The 19175-nt window shown below is 54.9% G+C and overlaps 1 protein-coding gene across 1 annotated transcript in view; it reads right to left on the bottom strand.

Annotated features, from left to right (window-relative positions):
* LOC117651094 overlaps positions 1-19175 on the bottom strand; it is a 159747-nt gene that overhangs the window by 51962 nt on the left and 88610 nt on the right. The window contains exons 2-3 of the mRNA XM_034394849.1: positions 7499-7713; positions 6327-6462 (exon numbers count right to left, since the gene is read on the bottom strand). Coding sequence (XP_034250740.1) covers positions 6327-6462; positions 7499-7713 — 351 coding nt within the window. The remainder of the gene's footprint in view (positions 1-6326; positions 6463-7498; positions 7714-19175) is intronic.

Below are 19175 nucleotides of genomic sequence, written 5' to 3'. Positions count from 1 at the left end.
GAATACAAACCACGAAAAAAATAGAACATAGTCACAGGGATCGGTGAAGGTGGATTATAATTCAATCAAGATGGATTAGAATTCAATGAGGATGGATTATAATTCAATGAAGATGAATAAAAATTCTGTAAAGGTGGATGAGAATTCATTGAAGATGGATAAAAATTAAATGAAGATGAATTAGATTTTGATGGAAAGAAATTTGAAGTCCATGTTAACGAACGTGGGTAAGTACATAAAAAACAAGGAAGACGCATAGTAATTGAGTGAAAGTGTGTCAGAATTCAATACAAAAGGAATGAGAATTCAATGAAGAAAGTTGTCCGTTTGGTCTGTAAAGCCGTTCTGCAGACCGCCGCGTGTCGCTGCGTTGCCAGTAGTGGCCGAGGAGTGGCGTCTCCAACAATTAGCAAAGACAGTAACATTTGATTGGAATGTCTTGGCGTGAGGATGCCATCAGAGGATCGGACGGCATAATCTCTCTCTCTCTCTCTCTCTCTCTCTCTCTCTCTCTCTCTCCTCTCTCTCTCTCTCTCTCTCTCTCTCTCTCTCCACAATCCCGAATACCGTCATGAAGCGCTCCAACTTCCGAAACGAGGCGCACAAGTGCCTCTCCGTCCAGACCAGCCAGTATCAAAGCCCTCAGCCGCGGCGGCCGTGGCCCCTGCAGACTGATTCCTAGAAACGCTTTCGTCGCTCTGTCTCTCTCGCACTCAAAGGGCGTTCTGGTCTGTTGCGGGAGAGACAGAGCGACGAGAACCACTCTCGGAATCAGTCTGCAGAGTCGTCGAACCGCACCTGGAAAACTGTTGTTGGAGCAACCGGTCCGAGAGTGCGAGGCGCGCGAGGCGCGCGGACCCTCCAATTGAGGCACCGCAACAAGCAGGCCTCATTTCCCAGGCGGCCAGCCCGAGCAGCCAGTCACGCTGTCTCTCTCGCACTCACAGGGCGTCCCGTAAAGGTGCGAGAGAGACAGAGCGACGAAAACGACTCTCAGTCTGCAGCCAGTTCCTAATGACGCGGCCGGTCGTCGAAGTCCTCGCCGTCCCCGCGAGGCCCCGTAAGACCGCGGAGGCATTCCGCGGCAACTTGGCCCCGGTCCCCCAGTGTCCCCTAGTGCCAGGCCCTCAGCCAGACCCTCGGCCAGACCCTCGGCCAGGCCAGGCGGGCTCTTGGCGAAGTGAGCGCTATATCGGAAGTCTGTTGGCCCGACCGGAGCAGCAGAGAGAGAGACGGAGACAGGGAGAGAGACAGGGAGAGAGACAGAGAGAGAGAGAGAGAGAGAGAGAGAGAGAGAGAAGAGAGAGGAGAGAGAGAGAGAGGGCCCGGCCGGCCCACCTCAAGCGGCGGAATAGGGACTTGCGGCAACGGCACCGCGTGCCGCCTCCTCGCTGATTTGTTTTCCTCGCTCTGTCTCTCTCGCACGCACACGGGACGCCCTATGAGTGCGAGAGAGACAGAGCAACTAAGACGACTCCCGGATTCAGCGCGCCGGCTTCGTCTAACTTGGAGACATCGGCGGCGGACACCGCGCCATGCCCGGCCGTGCCGGGGTCGGGGAACGACAGCAGGCCGACTACAGTCGACCCTATTCAATGAAGGCGAATGCACGGCAAGGAAGGAAGTCGGATCACAACTGCCGGTTGGATGAATGCATACGGATGATGACAACGAATGGAAATTAAATGAAGGTGAATGATACAAATGAATGACACGCCAATGTAGATGAATGATGGAAATGATTGGCGATCGAGTGGAGACGAATGGTGAAAATGAATGAAGATGTGTCATGAAATGAATGACAACTGAGCGAATATGAATGGTGAAAATAAAACCTTGACAAAAAAAATTACGTTGAATAAAAGATGAATGAAAAGTTGAAGAAAGGGTGAAATGAATGACAATCGAATGTGGAAGAATTGAAAGACAGATGGAAGGCAATTGAGAGGAAGAAGAGAGGGAGTTGAATGAAGATGAATTAGAAGTCAATGATGAAAGACAACGAATGGAACTGCAATAAATTAGAATAAACTGAAGATGATTTTGAAACAATCAAGTTGTTGGGGGGGCGGGGAGAGAGAGAGAGAGAGGAGAGAGAGAGAGAGAGAGAGAGAGAGAGAGAGAGAGAGAGGAGAGAGAGAGAGAGGGGGGGGGGACGGTGACGGAGACAGCTAGAGAGAAAGACAGAGACAGACGTCCGCACAACAGTTGTTTATTCACCCTCGTCGGATTGTCGCTCAGCCAATAACACCGGCGGGCGGGGGCGTGTGGTCGGCGACCGCAAAGTACTTTGTGGGGTCGCACTGCCGGGCTGCCGGACGGCCGGACCGGACGCACAGTGGGCCAGAAGACCGGTGAAGGCAGACAAAACTCTACGCGTGTTTTGAGCTCCAGCGTCACTAAACAGGCCTCAAACCGAACGTGCGACCCCACCAATGGATTCCTCGTTGCGAGAGTAATCCATTGGTGGGGTCACACGTTCCGTTCGAGTCCTGGTTAGCGACGCTGGAGCTCAAAACGCGTCTAGAGTTTTGTCCGCCTCCACCGGTCTTGTGGCCCACTGTGGGACGGCCGGACCGAGCGCTGCGGCGACCCTGCCGCTGCCCAACGCCCCCTAGTCAACGCGGTGTTGACTTTACTTTTGCGGAACCGCCGCGCGGTCGCCGCACAGTGTGGCACACACAGGCGCGGCGAAGCAGAGCGCACTCGCGGTCCACTGGACTGCCCGCCCCGCAGCGTCCGCCAGCCCGCCACACTGTGCGAAAACCCTGCCGAGTATGTTTCACAGGAAAAACTGAAGCGTTTATGCTTTGTTCAGTCAAAGTTGGTGGGCCGGCGAGCCTTTGCTATGCAGGCCTGTTCTTTGAGACATTATGGTGGCAGACAGTCCCCAAGATGCGCCGGAACCTGCACCTTACAAAGGGATCGAACCCTTATAATGATCGGAACAGGCACAGTAAGGACTCAGACAATGAGACCCCCTGAAAAGAGTCGGCTGTTTAAGGTTTTCTTTGGTCCTAGTCCCGCCAACTGTGACTGATCCAACTGTAGTTGAAGGCGTCGGTCAAGCGTGCAGCTGCAATTGAAGACTTTTACTTCTGTCAGATTGCAATGGACGCAGTCACACCACCAGACCTCTGCACCACAAAGCGAAAAAGGTTCCTGGTATTCCCAGGTCAGGTGATTTCCAGGAAGTTCCTTGGAAAGCCAGGAAACGTTTTTTGTTGTTGTTTTCGGTGCGTGCCTCGCTTCTCTTGCAACTCGGGATAACAATGCAACGGTCCCGTCCACCTCCCGCCGCCACGATTCCGATTCAACTTTGCCATTAAGAACTTTACTTGTGATCACGTTCCCGCGTATTCATGAAACTTTCGGTGGCAGTCAGCCGAGCAGAGCAACACTATGCGAGAGGAGCACTGCACACCGTCAAAACAAGTTCGGAGAACCCCACTCTTGGAATGTGGAGGTGTGCGGAATTTGCAGTCTCCGCACAAATCAACTAGTGCGAATACAGCACTGCTAAAAGCGGTTCCTCGCGTGCCGCCCTGGGCGCCGGGCCTCAACGGCGCTGTGTGTGGCGCTGACAGGTGTTGCCCGCAATGAGGCTGCAGGCCAGCGGGGCAGCCTTAGCCTAGCGGACTGATTCCGAGGATCGTCACTCTGTCTCTCTCGCACCTATGCGAGAAGCCCCATGAGTGCGAGAGAGACAGCGACGGCCTGCAGCGCGCCGCGGGGTAAATGGAGAGCGGAAGTAGCGGCCTTTCAGACCGGCCGTCAGCCTCCAGACGCCCCGGGGACCCGACCGCCTCGGGCCTCCTCCGCCCTGCGAGAGAGAGAGAGAGAGAGAGAGAGAGAGAGAGAGAGAGAGAGAGAGAAGGGGGAATGGGGCTGTGCTTAGTCGTGTAGAAAAGGATGTGGAGGCCGCGCCGCGTCAGCGCTTCGGATGTGCTAAACTGGTCTCCATAGGCAGAGGGCAGAGCGCACGCCAACTCTTCGTCTCCCCTGCCCCCCCCCCCCCCCCTCTCTCTCTCTCTCTCTCCACCGCCTCCTCCTGAGAGGTGAACCTTCCGGCCGGGCCGGCCATGCTCCATGAGGAGCGGCGAGCTCCCTCAGCAGCCGCAGTAGCAGCAGCCTGAGGAACGGAAGAGGAAAGTTGTTGAACTCAAAAGAGGGCCGAAGCAGCCATTGCCGTCAAGTGAAGCGAAGCCGAGCGAAGCCCGACCCGCATTCCCCGGATTTGTGGGTCCGCGACACTGTCCTGGCGGCAGTGGCTCTCTCTCTCCCTCTCTCTCTCTCTCTCTCTCTCTCTCTCTCTCTCTCTCGCTCTCTTGCTCTCTCTCTCGCTCTCTCTCTCGCTCTCTCTCTCTCTCTCTCTCGCTCTCTCTCTCTCTCGCTCTCTCTCTCTCGCTCTCTCTCTCTCTCGCTCTCTCTCTCTCGCTCTCTCTCTCCGTCTCTCTCTCTCCCTCTCTCTCCCCCAGGCCTCACGCTCGCGTCACTTTCCAGTCGGAGTAAAGTTTTACAGCGCGGACGTGGCGAAGCACCTCTGTAATTGGGTCGCTTGCACCGAGGAAACAAACACAACTTTCTTGCTTTTATGATTGTTTTGAGAATGGCTCATTTCCTTAGCGGGGCGACTCCCCCCCCCCTCCTCCCAACCACCACGAGGCGGGGAAAGGGGAGCGTGCTGGGCAGGACACTGTCACCGGTTCCAAGTGCATTTTTAACGTGAAAATTTAGTTCAAAAGAAAGCTTTTTGTAGAACTGAAGTTGTATTTTGTTACACTTCCTGATGGTTTCTTTGTAAAAACTTACGAAAACCCTCTGGGATTGCGAGTGAAATTTCATTGGCTGGCGATGTGGTTTCTCCCAAAGTTTTACTCAGGTAAGCGAATCGAATATTTCGTTTTGAATCGAATCAGAACCGAATGTCACAATATTTTTCCATTGAGTGACTTCTTCCCGTATCTGTCGGGATAGACGCACCTAGAAAGATTTGAAATTTCGGATCATTCGCGATCGAACTCTGCAAAATTCGACTCGCAGGATAATTCTATTCGGTACCGGACTATTTGCACATCCCTGATTGACGCACCGCTGCAACATGGCTAAAAGGCCATCCACTCAATTTTTAATTGTCATTCACGGTGGGCCGTGTGGTGTGGAGGGCCATTCAGTTCGTGACCAAACTAATAGAATGTGCCGCAGCTGCAGCGGCCGAGGCGGCAGCGGCGTGGCGGGTAAAGTCATTGTAACGAAAAATGGTTCTGCGGTACCAAAAATTTAAAGTACGGATTTTAAAAAGAACCAGAACGTTTCTGTGGTTTGCAAGGAGGGACGGTCCAGGCCAGTTTTGTTCTGGCCAGACTTTGTTTCTGTACTTTTTCTGTTACTCTTTTTTTCACTCCCAGTAGTCAGAAGTGCACAGCCTTTTGACGCACGGTCCCGGGCAGCTTTCAAACTAACTAATGGCGCTCCCGATGGATGTCCCACCCCCGCGGGATGAAGAGATAAAGACACAAAAGCAGCAGCAAGGCCCCAGCGGTCCCAGCGACCGGGAGGAAGAAGGGGGGGGGGAGAGCTAATTCTCGACAGAGCGTCCTGGTAATTGATAAACAACAACAATGGCTATAACTGGCGTCTCCATTTGTAGGCCCGCAACCGGTGAACCCGAATAAGCTGTGGGAAGGGGGGGGGGGATTTTGACGCCCCGGCTTGACGCGACCCTCTTGCGAACTGGAGGTCTGGGAATGTCACGCACGTTTGGACTCGTGTAGTGTCACATTCGTATAAACGTGACAGGTTGCGATGTCACTTTTGACCGACCGAGGCGCTCCATGTCACGTCGTGCCACGACGGTGTCACATTCGAACGAGCGTGTGACATCCAAGGAGCGGTTACCCGCTGCAGCTTTCAACGCGGGTGGCTTTCAAGTCTTAATTCACACGCTATTTTTTTGTACAGTTCTGGACGTGGCCTCACACTGTTTTAAACGTGCGAACTGTTTCGAATGAATTCGTACAAAAAGCAGAGAGATGTGCAAAAAAAAAAAATGAGTGAGACCACGTGCAAAAAAATGAAGGAAGGAATTTAGTGCACACAAGTTTGAAACGAAACGCACTCACGGGAAGATGCGTCTTAAGTTTACCCAGATCGTTTTTGCGTTTGTTCGGTAACCTTTTTGGCACAAAGGCTTCCAGAGATACCTTTGTAAAGTCCCAATTTGATTTGTTACAGTGGGGTGCTCGCCACGGCACTCGCTGCCTCCCTCCGGCACTCGCTGCCTCCCTGCGCGGCCTGTACGCCGCCATCACGCTGGAGAGACTCACCCACGACGGTCATGGTGGCCCCGGCCTGGGCCATCGTCATGCCCGGGTTCTCCGTGGTCACCTCGCAGGTCAGGTTGCCGGACATCGGGAAGCCCACGTTGGTCAGAACCACCTGGGTGGAGTTGGAGTGGCTGAGCTGCGAACCAAAACGTCTCGTCAGGACCTCCTGGGTGGAGTTGGAGTAGCTGAGCTGCGAACCAAAACACCAAAACGTCGCGAGTGTGGGGTAGGGTCAGTTGGGGTAATTATGGGGCACGGGTAAAAATGGGACAGATGATTCTTGGTCGAGATTTGACATTTTTGAACGCATGACATACCAAATGTGATGTTTTTATTGAGAAAATAACATTTGCTACGGCACAAGTTCTACAATCTCGATTTTTGACTAAAAATCAGCTGCTCCATTTAGCGTGTGCCTAGCAAGTATGCTGTAAATACGAGTGTGCTTGGAACGATGCTCTAAGAACACCCTCATTCCAGGAACGTGACATCACGTTGAAACGAACGTGACAAAATGTCACATTCGTTTGAATGAACAAGCTAATTTTTGGCGGATTTACACCCAAAAGAGTGTGACACTGCAAAGCCTGTGGTAACTTTGCTTGCCACAATATTGGCAAGCAGAACGGCCAAGCCGCCAAATTTTGGCAAGCTGGGGAGTATTTCAGGGCCTAGCTTGCCAATTTTCGGCAAGCAAAACGGCTTGCCAATTTTCGGCAAGCGAGACGGCTAGCAAATTTTCGGCAAGCAAGACGGCTTGCCAATTTTCGGCAAGCAAGACGGCTGGCAAATTTTCGGCAAGCAAAACGGCTTGCCAATTTTCGGCAAGCGAGACGGCTAGCAAATTTTCGGCAAGCAAAACGGCTTGCCATTTTTGTGGCATGCAAACTTACCACCGGCTTTGCAGTGGAAACAATGCTCAAACGAACGTTCGTTTCAACGTGATGTCGCGTTCCTGGAATGAGAGTGAAGAGTGTACTACGTACACACTTTAGTTGGCAGAGCGTCGGGAATTTTGATCCCCTCCACCGGTCTTCTGGCCCACAGTGAAACAGGGAGAACTCCACACTAGAAGTGTGGAGACTGCAAACTCTGCACCTCCCCAGCCTCCGCGTTACAAACATAGCGTTCACCACACTGGGTTTCTTAGAGTGAGGAGCGTGTTGGCTTACGTCGACGGTCGCGAAGGGCAGGGCGAACACCTTGGTGCTCGGTGGGCCCTTCGGGGTCTGCGTGTAGCGGTAGAACTCGTAGCGGCCGCGGTAGAACTTGATGGTGTAGAGGCGGCCGCCGTCCAGGTCGTAGTCGCACGCCAGCCGCACCGACTGGCCGAGCTGCACGGCGGGGGGGATGACCGCCAGCTTGACATTGCTCAGGCAGTCGCCGCCTGCAACACAAAGGGGAGCGGGGCGGCGTTAGCGGCAATCAAACAACCAACACAAACAAGGAACAAAAACAACCCAAACAAACAGCACCAACAAGAACAGTAAACAAACAAACAAACAAGGAAATCAGCAATGACAAAAACGAATGAACGAACAAAAAGGAAACAAACCAACCAACAAACACACAAACAAACAAATAAAGAAACAAAAGAATAAAACAAACAAACAGAAACAAAACTTCCAACACAAACAGAAACATTCGCGTGACACACTCCACCTACACGCAAAAAAATGTAAATCAGACCTGTGTTAATTTTTTTATCAGATCGTTTTTAGCACGGGCGCTAAAAAACTAGCACAGCTACAAGCGACCTCAGGTGCGCGCGGCCAGATGTATAGCTGGTTACCTGCCAAGCAACCACTCTCGCAAAACACAAATTTGTGGCGGATTTAGCCAATTTTGTTTGTTAATACTGCTAGTCGTGAGCTGCTAACTATTGTTTGCAAGCCTTCAAAAATTTCTAGTAAACAAGCTAAATGCGATCTGACGAGACCAGTTGATGTCATCGTCGTCCAGTCGCCGTCGCGGTGGAGGAGATCGCCGCGAGAGTGCGCTGCGCGCGTCGCGCCGCCGCTCGCGCGCGGTGACGGTGTAGCATGCGTTTTCACCTAGTCTGGGCGCCATCGTTTCTACAATTGCCCGCCAGGAGGCGGGTCGCTTCCCCTGCTGGACTGGCACTTGACTCCAGCAGGCAATACTAAGTGATTCGTGAGCGCGTCTAGAGTCACTGACGTCAGCGTACTGTTTGGGATGTGTCCGTGACCGTTAGACCACAAGGAGTAGACATTATTCGTAATGATGGTTTCATCTTTCCATCTCGGAATACCCAGGGGGTAGACAACTTAAGTAGTTCATCAGCAAGATTTGATTGGTTTACAGCTAGGGATTCCTTAGAGTTCCAGCTAGGCCGTTAGACCCGTTGCTAGAATCGCCCAGCTAACACTTTTTAGCCACACAGTTAAAAAATTAGCTGCGCCTATAGAGCTAATCTTATTGGTGCCGGTGCTAATTTTTTAGCTCTGATGAAAATTATTTTTTTGCGTGTAGAACTTCGTCAAGGCGCCATTCTATTTTTGGCGTGGGGTTCAAGGGGCTCAGGTCGAGGCTCGAGTCGGGGCTAAGGACATCGGGGCTCAATCGGAGAGGACTGAGCTCATCATGCCAGCCATGTCGAATCCTTGCAAAGGTAATCGTGCGTCAAAGGAAACAAAATCAAACGAAACAACTCTTCGGTCCGCGTCGACCTCTCCACGCCGCTGCCACTGCGTTGGCACCCCACGTCACGCCACACCGTGCCACGCCGTGCCACTGCGTTGGCACCCCACGTCACGCCGCACCGCGCCACGCCACGCCACGCCACGCCACGCCGTGCCACGCCACGCCCCGGGGTGTCTTTATCGGCTCCATAACTCACTTAAAACGCGCAAGTTCTGTTTGCCCAACTTACGGTTTAAATCGGGGGCCGAAGGGCCGGACGGGCCGAGGGCGGCCAGAAGTAGCAGTCGCGGGGAAACTTTTCGGCGCCACCCTGGCCGACGACGGGGCGCCAAGGAGAGGAGAGCGGGGGAGGGGGAGGGGGAGGGGGGGGGGGGGGGTCCAAGCCTTGGCCTGGCGACGAGTGCTGGCTGCTCGGAATGATGGGTCGAGAAAATAAAGGACAAGCAGCAGCCGTTTTCCTTCGCACCTTACAAGGAACTCCCTGCCCTTCCCTTCCACCCCTCTTCCCCCCTCCCCCTCCCCCACGGCCTTCAGGCACCGCGGTGCGCCCTTCCCGGCCCTTCCTGTTGACGTGCATCCCGCCCTGCCTGGCCGGCCTGGCCCTGCTAACTGGCGGGACTTCAAAGGGCGCTACCGGGCGCTGCAGATCTGGACCGGGATTGTTGCCGAGGTGGGGGAGGTCTTTGCCCCTACTGCCCCTCTCTCTCTCTCTCTCTCTCTCTCTCTGTCCCTCTCTCTCTCTCTCTCTCTCTCTCTCTCTCTCTCTCTCTCTCTCTCTCTCTCTCTCTCTCTCATTCTCTCCCCCTCCATCCCCGGTGCTCAAAGGGCGGGTCGGCCTTTGGCCATGTTAGAGCTTTTTCCAGCCACCATCGCACGGCAGTTGTTTTGGGTCGTTTGCGCTGCGGCACCGCGTGCCACCGTACTGTGTGAAGCACTGTGTGAAGCGCCACCGCGCAAAAAGGAAGACACCTGAATGAGCACCTGGCTCGGAATGGTACTAAACGCGGTGTACGGCAAACTCGGCTCCTGGTTTCTTGGGGCAGCCTGTATGATGCATGCGACTCCCACAGGGAGTCTCTGGAAAAACTATGAACCATTTCTGCCCTTATGGTTTCATTTAAAAAAGCTGCGTACGAAAAAAAACCTTTGGTGAGCACCTGCTCAGAGCTGAACGAAAATCAGAGGGTGTGTCTACGGGTTCAAAGTTGGCAAATATTTTTATTCTGACGAGGGATTAACTATTTCCCCACACTCTAAATGTCTTACAATGAAATTTGTACCATGTTATGTTATGGGAAATTTCTTCGTAAGACATTTAGAGTGCATTTATCATGGCAAAGTACAACAAATTGTAATCCTGTTCAGAATCGAAAATTTCAAAGATTTCCTCACTGGGGCACTTGCACTGTCGAACCAAGCGCGGGAAACTCCTCCCGGAATCTCACGCTGATGATGTACGGCAGTTACACTCGTGTTAATTTTGTCAGAATGTCAGAAACATGTCTGAAATCCTGATCAAAATTCGCGCACCTCTGAAAGCTGCACGGTAAAAACGGTTCCTGGTTTTCCCAGGAGCTCCCTGGAAATCGCCTATGTCTCTACCATAGGCTTCCTGGGAAAACCAGGTTCTGTTTTTACCGTGTGAAATTCTGAACACTTACTCTGATATTGACGGTTTGAGTTCTACAGACTGTCCGGAGATGTTTTCAGCTTTCAGAGGTGCACGAATTTTGATCAGGTTTTCAGACAGGTTTGTGACATTCTGACAAGATTTACACGAGTGTATTCTCATTACGCCAAGAAGCATTTGCGACATGAAGTGACGTGTGGCAACAATGTGTTGGCTGTGTTTTGGTGCCATTCAATCAGCCTGTCTGTCTCGTAAGTGTAGTGGCGTGCAAATCACATTACCGGGGTCAATACGCATTCCATTTCTCGCACTCGAGGCTTATCGTGTGCCAGCCGGGCAGGGGTTCCACATTTCCAATGAATCATAGTTGCAGGTACAACGTCCCTGAAGAGAAACCTTTGGCATACAACTCGGATCAAACGCAATCCAATGTGTCCACACAGGTTGCTGAGGATTGCTGTCTTGACGCTGCTATGTATCCACGGCTTCAGTGCGTCTCTCCTCAATATGAAACAACGGTACAAGTTAGGACAAACCAGAAGAATTGCTCCGTTTGATGTTCTTCAATAATGATCTAAACGCTCTGAGGATGGTGTCAATCGCAGTGATTTGAAACCGTTCCCACCTTACCAGTTTGTACGATGACTTTGCATCACACGGAGTGTAACCTATGGCATTGTACGAATAGGGCATTGTCTCAATACATTTCACCGTGTGCCACATTTACAGCGTTTGGAGCCACAGTATATCTCTGTAATGTTCCAGGTCATCTGATGTCCAGTTTGTGGAGTTGCTTGGCGTTCTGGCGACGCGTTACATGATAACGTCACCTAGAAGAGGTCTTGCTTTATGTCTCGTGGACGCGGAGACGCACCAGCCCTGGATACGGCAGCACTTGTACTACACACCGGTCATCCCTCTGTGCCCGGGTTCCAAAGCCTGGCCGCCGAGAGGTGGCGTGGGAGTCATGGTTTTAGCGAACGCAAAGAAAGTGCTTCAGGAAATGTCCGATCTTCACACTTCAAACTGGTACACCAGAATGATGATCGTCGTGCGCGCGGACGAAGACAGCACCAACCGCTCTTCCGTGGAACATCTGGTGCACGAGCTGATGGCGAGAACCTGGTCCCGGTTGTGGGCGCGGACTGCGGTGCTGGTGGCGGGGCCTGAGTCTGGGGTCTTGTACACGATGGCGCCCTTTGCCAACGCATCCGGGCTGTGTGGCAATCAAGCTCCTGTCGTCGTCCCCGTCGCAACGGTCCACTTCGGCGAGCTTTCCACCTTGCCAGCCACGCTGTACGACGAGGACAGCGTCGTGCCCAGTGACCTTGGAGGCTGCGTCATGCGCGCTAGTCTCTCTATCAATGAAGAAGATGAGTGCGACGGTGATAAGGGACAGATGTCCGTCCAGTCGGTAATTGGCCAGGAAATCATGGCGGCCGTGGCGCGTTACAGGAACGTCACAGTCAAGTGGTGGCACTTCTATGCCGAAAAGAGCAAGGACTTCCCCAACGGTACTTTCACCAAGCCGCTGAGTGATCTCGAGGATATTACCGATGTAGTCCTTGGGCCTATGGTCATGTCCAGGATAAGAATCAAGTTCTTGCGGGCGACGGCGCCGTTTCTGCACAAGGCCGTCCACATCATGGCGCGCTGCAACCTGAATGACGACAGACCGCGAGTCTGGGACAAAATCTTCGCGCTAGTTTGGGACAGCAGCACAGCGTCCTGGGCCTTCCTAGCGACCATCGGTATCTGGATCTCTGCGGCACTTCACGTGCCCATCGCGCGCTTGCTGACGACGGCGGCGCACTCCACGCCGAGCTGGTGGGCCGTGGCCGGGGATGCCCTGTTCAGACAGCATGCGCGGTTGTGCGAGGTCCCCACGACGCCACCCCGGCTCTGGCCGGACTCGTGGTCGGCCCGCGTGCTGACGGGCGCTTGTCTGCTGTACAGCCTCAACATCAACGTCGCCGTCAAGGGCCTGCTCTTCACCGAGACCGCGCTCTTCAAACGGAGCGAGTTCCCGCAAGACGTGGGCCAGCTACTGAAGGCCGTGCCCAACCTCACCGTCCTCGTCGAGTTCGAGGATTTGCGCGAGGTTGTCAACGACACGGGCGTGCCATTGGAGCAGGTCACGATGTGTGAGACGCGCCAGGAGATCCGAGATTGCGAGAATAGCTTCGCCAGGGACTCGAGTTTCGCGGTGACGTCCACCGGCCAGGCCTCGCACTTCCAGTGTCTGCGGGGCTGCCGCTACTAGCTCTCCACGCGGCTGGTGCAGGCCAGTTTCGTGGGCTACGTCAGGAGGTCCTTTCTCCTGGTAGAGGTGATAGACGACGTCATCCTTCGGATGCAAAACGGTGGCGTATTCAACAGGGTACTGCGCTTGCGATCCTTCCGGAGCAAGAACAGAGACGCCAGGAATTGGATGCGATTCATAAGAAAACGGCGTGCATCAGATGGCCTTGTCGTGCTCATGGACTACGTTCAACTCTTTTCCATGGGATTGCTCATGGCGACGGTAGTGTTTGTCGTAGAAATGGCGGTGTATCACCTGAAAAAGTAGCTAGCTCTCAGGCAGCAGTAAATTTCAGTTTTTAGTAAGCCCAACCCGCTGTTTCGATGCATCCGGTCAGCAATGGCCGATGTACATAGCGCTTGGGTACAAAGTCCGATCTACAGAGCGCTCGTCTACAATGACTGATCTACATAGAACCATTTTGAAAAGACCGATCTGTTTTTCAAAGCTATTTTTCCATCTCTGTCAAAGTTAAAATACAACGTCCAAAATGTTGTTTTAACCTTTATATCGAAGTATGCTTAGCATATTTTCCAATACAGAATGTTCCGAAATTTTACAAGTCGTACTTTAGGATTGACAGAGGTAGCAATAAAGCTTTGAAATACAGATCGGTCTTTTCAAAATGGTTCCGTGTAGATCGGTCATTGTAGACGAGCGCTCTGTAGATAGGACTTTGTACCCAAGCGCTCTGTAGATCAGCCATTGCTGACCGGATGCATCGGTTTGCAGGTTAAGATCTAACAGTCAAAGGGTCAGTCTAAGCAAGGAAAGACAGAAATTTAGAATCTGGTCATCTGGTCTTTATATTTAGACCCACGAGCAGAAATGATTCATGTTTGGTACCCCGATCCATGTTCGGCACTTTACCCCACTGACAGCTTCGTAGGACAACTCTTTGATGGAGCAACATTGCGGTTTATCGGCCCTAAAATGTACGAAAGTCTCGAAAATGTCAAACAACTTTTTTCCAGTTGCTGGTAGCCAGACTGAAGAGAGCTAATGAGCAGTTTTAGCCTCCTCTGAAACCTCTGAGCAGTTAGGATTGACCTGGATCAGCACTGACAGTTAGGATTATTCTATTAAGAGGCGTCGACATTTTGTAAGCTCCGACTTCAAATTAAAAGTTTTTAGGTCATTTAATGTAGAAAAGTAGAAAAATTTGATTTTTTTTCGGCACACGAGATAAGTATGCCAGCGTTACGGCTGGGGTCTCAAAAGATGCGGAATTTTTTAAGCTTTCGTGAGCCTAAGATGAGCCCTGTAGGACAAATCCTTATATAAGAAACGTGTGAAACAGTGAGTCCTCACTTCCTGGTGTGGCGTAAATTCTCTACACTTGGACGTGTGGAGTTTGCAGTCTCCACACACTAAATGTCATCGGACTTTTTTTGTCCCATGAATTATGCAATTTTAAGCACATCCGGTGGTGATGCAATTTTGTGTTCGCCAGGTTGGTCAAATTTTCTACTGAAGGTACAATTTACAGCAGGCGTCAGACAAAATGTGTCGCCCGACGGGGACAAAACTGTATCAGCGTCGGATGTGCTAAAAATTGCATAAATCGCGGGACAAAAAAGCCCCATGACATTAAGTGTGCAAGTGCCCGAGATTCCGAGGGTCGTTTTCGTCGCTCTGTCTCTCTCGCTCTCACGGGGCATGAGAGTGAGAGAGACAGAGAGACGACGACGTCGCTCGGAATCAGTCCACAGCACCGAGAGCCGCGAATGCATGGCGGGCAAAACAGCGACTACGCGAGAGTCGCGCCGTGGGGCCGCGGAGCCTTCCCCAATCCAAACTTTGGTCCGGGCGGCGCTCAGGGGCGTCGGGGCAACGACGGCAAGGAGGGGAGGGGAAGGGAGAGGGGAGGGGAGGGGCGGGGGCAAACCGATGCATTCGGGGCGAGGCAGAGCCAGGCAGAGAGCGCAGAGAGTCCGCCGGGCAGACACTCACAGATCAAGGAGGGTCCAGTCCAGCGCAGGGCCCTGCCGCCCTGCCGGCGAGTCTCAAGCTGGCCCGCTCCTTTCCTGAACTCCTGCCAACAACCTACTTTTGGAGGCGCCCTCCACCCCCTGCCCCCCTCTCCCCGCCTCCACTGCTTCCTTTACATAAGGGCTGCCCTCTCGGCCGCGCGGGAAGGAGGAATCAAGTGGCCGAGAGCTTTGAGAAGGGGGGAGGGGGGGGGGGGGGAGAGCTTACAGAAAAACGAGTGCGGGCCCACCTAACGCATAAGTCTGTGCGGGGTGGGCCCCGAGTGGGGGCGCCGCTTGGACAGCAGCCACCGACGCGCTAAGTGCGTTCGCAGTGCGACTCGGCCGGCCCGACCGAGGAGGGCCCGACCCTCCACCGCCCCAGCCGGAGGGTGGCGATTACTGAAAGCGTCATCTTTCCGTGTCGGGAATGTGTCGAATCCGTATATATTCTCCCGGGGCGTGGCGGGGCGGGGCGAGGCGGGGCGCCCCCCCCCCCCCCCCCCGTTTCGGCGACAACGACTTACTAGACCGCCTTCCGGGAGGGAGCGGACGCGATTCGAGGCGCTCCGCAAATCGCAGCAAAGGGCCTCTGGTCTGCCCGTTGCGCGCTCTCTCGCTCTATCGTCGCACCGCCTCCGTCGCACTCATGGGGGCCACGTCGCGTAGGGCTGAGGGAGAGGGAGAGAGAGAGAGAGAAAGAGAGAGAGAGAGAGAGAGAGAGAGAGAGAGAGAGAGAGAGAGAGAGAGAGAGAGAGAGAGAGAGAGAGAGAGAGAGAGAGAGAGAGAGAGAGAGAGAGAGAGAGAAAGACTGGGCGACGGGGCACCGTTCGGAGTGTAGCGGCAGGGGGACGGTCATGCCGGGGCCGTTTGCCTGCGGGGCAGGGCGGGGCGGGTTGGGGCGGGGCGGGGCGGGGCGGGGCGGGGCGGGGCGGGGCGGGGACGCCGTCGCGGCGCTTCTCGATTCAGGCGGAAAGCGAAGCGAGGCGGGGAGGATCATTCCAGCCGTTATTTCGCGACTATCTCTTTCTCCGCCTGTCTGTTTGCCCGTCTCTCTCTCTCTCTCTCTCTCTCTCGCCGCTTGTTGTTCCCGCGTGTTTTCTCACCTCCTCCCTTGCTCCGCCACTGTGATTGGCGCGGTGTGCCGCAAAGCAGTTCCACTCGCCGGGCCGGACAAGTCGCGAAAAGGAAACACGTCGCGTGGCGCTAAAGTACCCACGAAATGAAATACAGAGGAAAATCTCGAAATTCGGGCCGCTTTTGACAGACTTGCTGGTCTCACTCTATTGTCAGACTTGTTTCAGTTTGGAGTAAAATGAGTATATGTTGGAATGAAACTGGCGATTGGCGGTGAGGTTCGCGTCTCGTGGTTTGCACTCTCATTCCAGATGCTGTGACATCACCACGTTGAAACGAACGTGGTAAAAATGTGACGCTCCTTTGAGCGTTGAATCACGCTCGTTTGAACGTGAATAAGCTAATTGATGGCTGATTCGGAACCAGACGAGTGGGACACCATGCTCAAAGGAGTGTGACCTTTTGCCTCATTCGTTTCAACGTGGTGTCATGCTTCTGGGATGAGAGAGTGCGTTTCATGGTTCTCGGTTCACTGTTCGCGGTCCACGGTTTCACGGCCACTTGCATTTTCAGCAGGGCTCCTGCCGCTTTATTAAAACCCACGGTCGGATGACGCAGGCACGCCGCGCAGGCCGAAGCTGCCAAAAGCTGCCAAATCAGAGGCAGGCGGTCCGCCGGAGACTAATCGTGCATTCGGCTTTCGGGGCCCCCTGCAGACTGATTCCGAGAGTCGTATATTCGTCGCTCTGTCTCTCTCGCACCTGTGCGCGACGCCCCATGAGTGCGAGAGAGACAGGGCGACGAACACAACGCTCGGAGTCAGTCTGCTGGAAGCCTGGGGCCGTGTGCAAGCGCTTTGCCCGTCGAACTCCAACCAAGTGGCCACGCGAATGTCGACGTGGGTGTGAATGTGGATGCGAAAGAGAATGTGAATGTGGATGTGAAAGGGATTGTGGATGCAGGGACGTGGGAATGTGGATGTGGGGATGGGGTCTTCAAAGGCGTTGTGCAACCGAATGCGTGGGTGGCTGCGAGCGCGAACGTGAATGTCAATCTGTAAGTCACTGTGAATGCGGCTCCGGTGAGGTCGGTGGCCGGCTGGTCGTCCATCACCCTCTGCCGCGAGCTGGCTCGATTTAAAATCACTCGCTGTTGTGAATTGCTATCGCCGGCGCGCGAAAACAAGGCCATCGTACACGCTGCTGTACAAGGGCAGGCCGCCGCAACGTTCACACAAACAACTGCTTTTCATGCGGCCAGGCAGGCAGCCAGCCAGGCAGCCAGCCAGGCAGCCAGGCAGCCAGGCAGCCAGGCAGCCGGGCAGCCAGGCAGCCAGCCAGGCAGCCAACCAGCCAGGCAGCCAGCCAGGCAGCCAACCAGCCAGGCAGCCAGCCCGCCGGCCGCGGAGAGGGACCGCAGCCTTCTTTGGCGGGCCACAGATGGGCTGGAATGGCGCACCGAAAAAACGGAGCCGCCCCAGCCGGGGGGAAAGGGAGGCTGGAAAAGGGGACGGGGGGGGGGGGTCCTTAACGAGCGAACGCTAATTACCGAAATCCCGGGCAGACCGCCAGGTGTCTCAAGGTCACATCAGAGTCAACATTGGCCGCCGTTTCCCGCCGCAAAGTGCGCCGCGAGTGCGGCTGCGATTTTACTTCACGGCCCGAGCGGTGGTCCCGCGCCACTGTTAAAGCGATGTGACGTCACATTCGCTGCGTGAAAGCGTGTCGCACTGGTTGGAATAGTGTGGACAATGGCGGAGAGGCATAATGCTAACGCAAAGAACTTAACTTTGCACTTGAAAGTGTGGAGACTGCAAACTCTGCACTTTCGAGTGCGGAGACTGCAAATCTCACACCTTCACATTTCGAGTGTGGAATTCTCCACACTTGAATTCAAAACAGTGCATCGCGCCAGGCGTGGACGCCGTGCTGGCTAGGCAATCCGTTGACCCGGCTGCGCAGCGGGATTGCCCACCGCGAGGCGCCACGGCGTGCGCCACGGCCCCTGCAGTGGAGTGGGTAGGCAGGCCCGCGGCGCAACGCTGCTGGCGGATTGCCTACCCAGTACACCATTACCATTAAGGGCTAGACCACACATGATCGTATGCCATTCGGGCCCGACACATGCTCGCCGGCCGCGCCACGGACGTCGCACCACCGGGCCAGAAGACCGGTGGAGGCGGCCAAAATCCCGGACGCGTTTTGAGCTTCAGAGTCGCTATAGGGACTCGAATTGATCGTGTGACCCCACCAATGGATTGCTCTCCGAACGAGGGATCCATTGGTGGGGTCACACGTCACACGGTTGGTTCAAGTCCAATGCAGCGATTCTGGAGCTCGAGACGCGTCCGGGACCGCCCCCGCCGGTCTTCTGGCCCACTGTGGGTGGCTTGGCCGTCGTCGCAAAGAAGCCAACGCACTGCACGTCCGCGTTGAGAGACTGCCTCGCATATCCGGCAGGGTGCGGGCCGTGTGATGCTTGGCCGCGCCCGTGACGAGGACAAGGGCCTCGGTGTGCCTGGCGGGGCCGGCGGGGCTGGCGGGGCCGGCGGGGCTGGCAGGACGAGATGGGGCGGATGTATCTCCATCAACGCAAGGAAACCATCCTGTCACGTCACGTCGCCGCGGCGTGCCGTGACATGCCGTGCCGTGACATGCCGCGCCGACCCGCGCTGCCGCCCTCCGTCACCGCCCGCAAGTGTTTTGTCTGCGAGGCACTCGGCGAGCGACCCGGCGGGGGAGGTGTCGCGGAGACAACCGCCGGCAAGGCCGCTTGCTGGGCGGAAGAGAGGGAGGGGGTGGGGAAGCGAAGGGGAGGGGGGAGGCGGAGGTCCCGCGATTTGTATCCGAGTCAACGGGATGCATAGCGACGCCACGCCGCGTCACCGGGACCCCGAATCACTCTTCCAAATGGCCGCGATAAACATGACTGCGGCGTCATTCGCCGTGGCGTGGCGTGCCCTGCCACGCCGTGCCGCGCCACGCCGCGCGCTTCCCGAAGACAATGAAGAAAGCCCCGCCGGCTTGGCAGCGGACTGATTCCGAGGGTCGCCTTCGTCGCGTCATCTCTCTCGCGCCTCTGACGCCCCACGAGTGCGAGAGAGACGCAGGGGTGCGACTCTCTGAATCCGTCTGCAAGGGCTCGGTGGCGGGGCTCGGCGGCGGGGCGCGGTGACTCCAGTGTAGCCGCAGCGCCACGCGCCTCCG

The sequence above is a fragment of the Thrips palmi genome, unplaced genomic scaffold (genome assembly GCF_012932325.1).
Source record: "Thrips palmi isolate BJ-2018 unplaced genomic scaffold, TpBJ-2018v1 HiC_scaffold_5, whole genome shotgun sequence".
Taxonomy (NCBI): Eukaryota; Metazoa; Arthropoda; class Insecta; order Thysanoptera; family Thripidae; genus Thrips; species Thrips palmi.
This window is presented reverse-complemented; position numbering and strand designations above follow the sequence as displayed.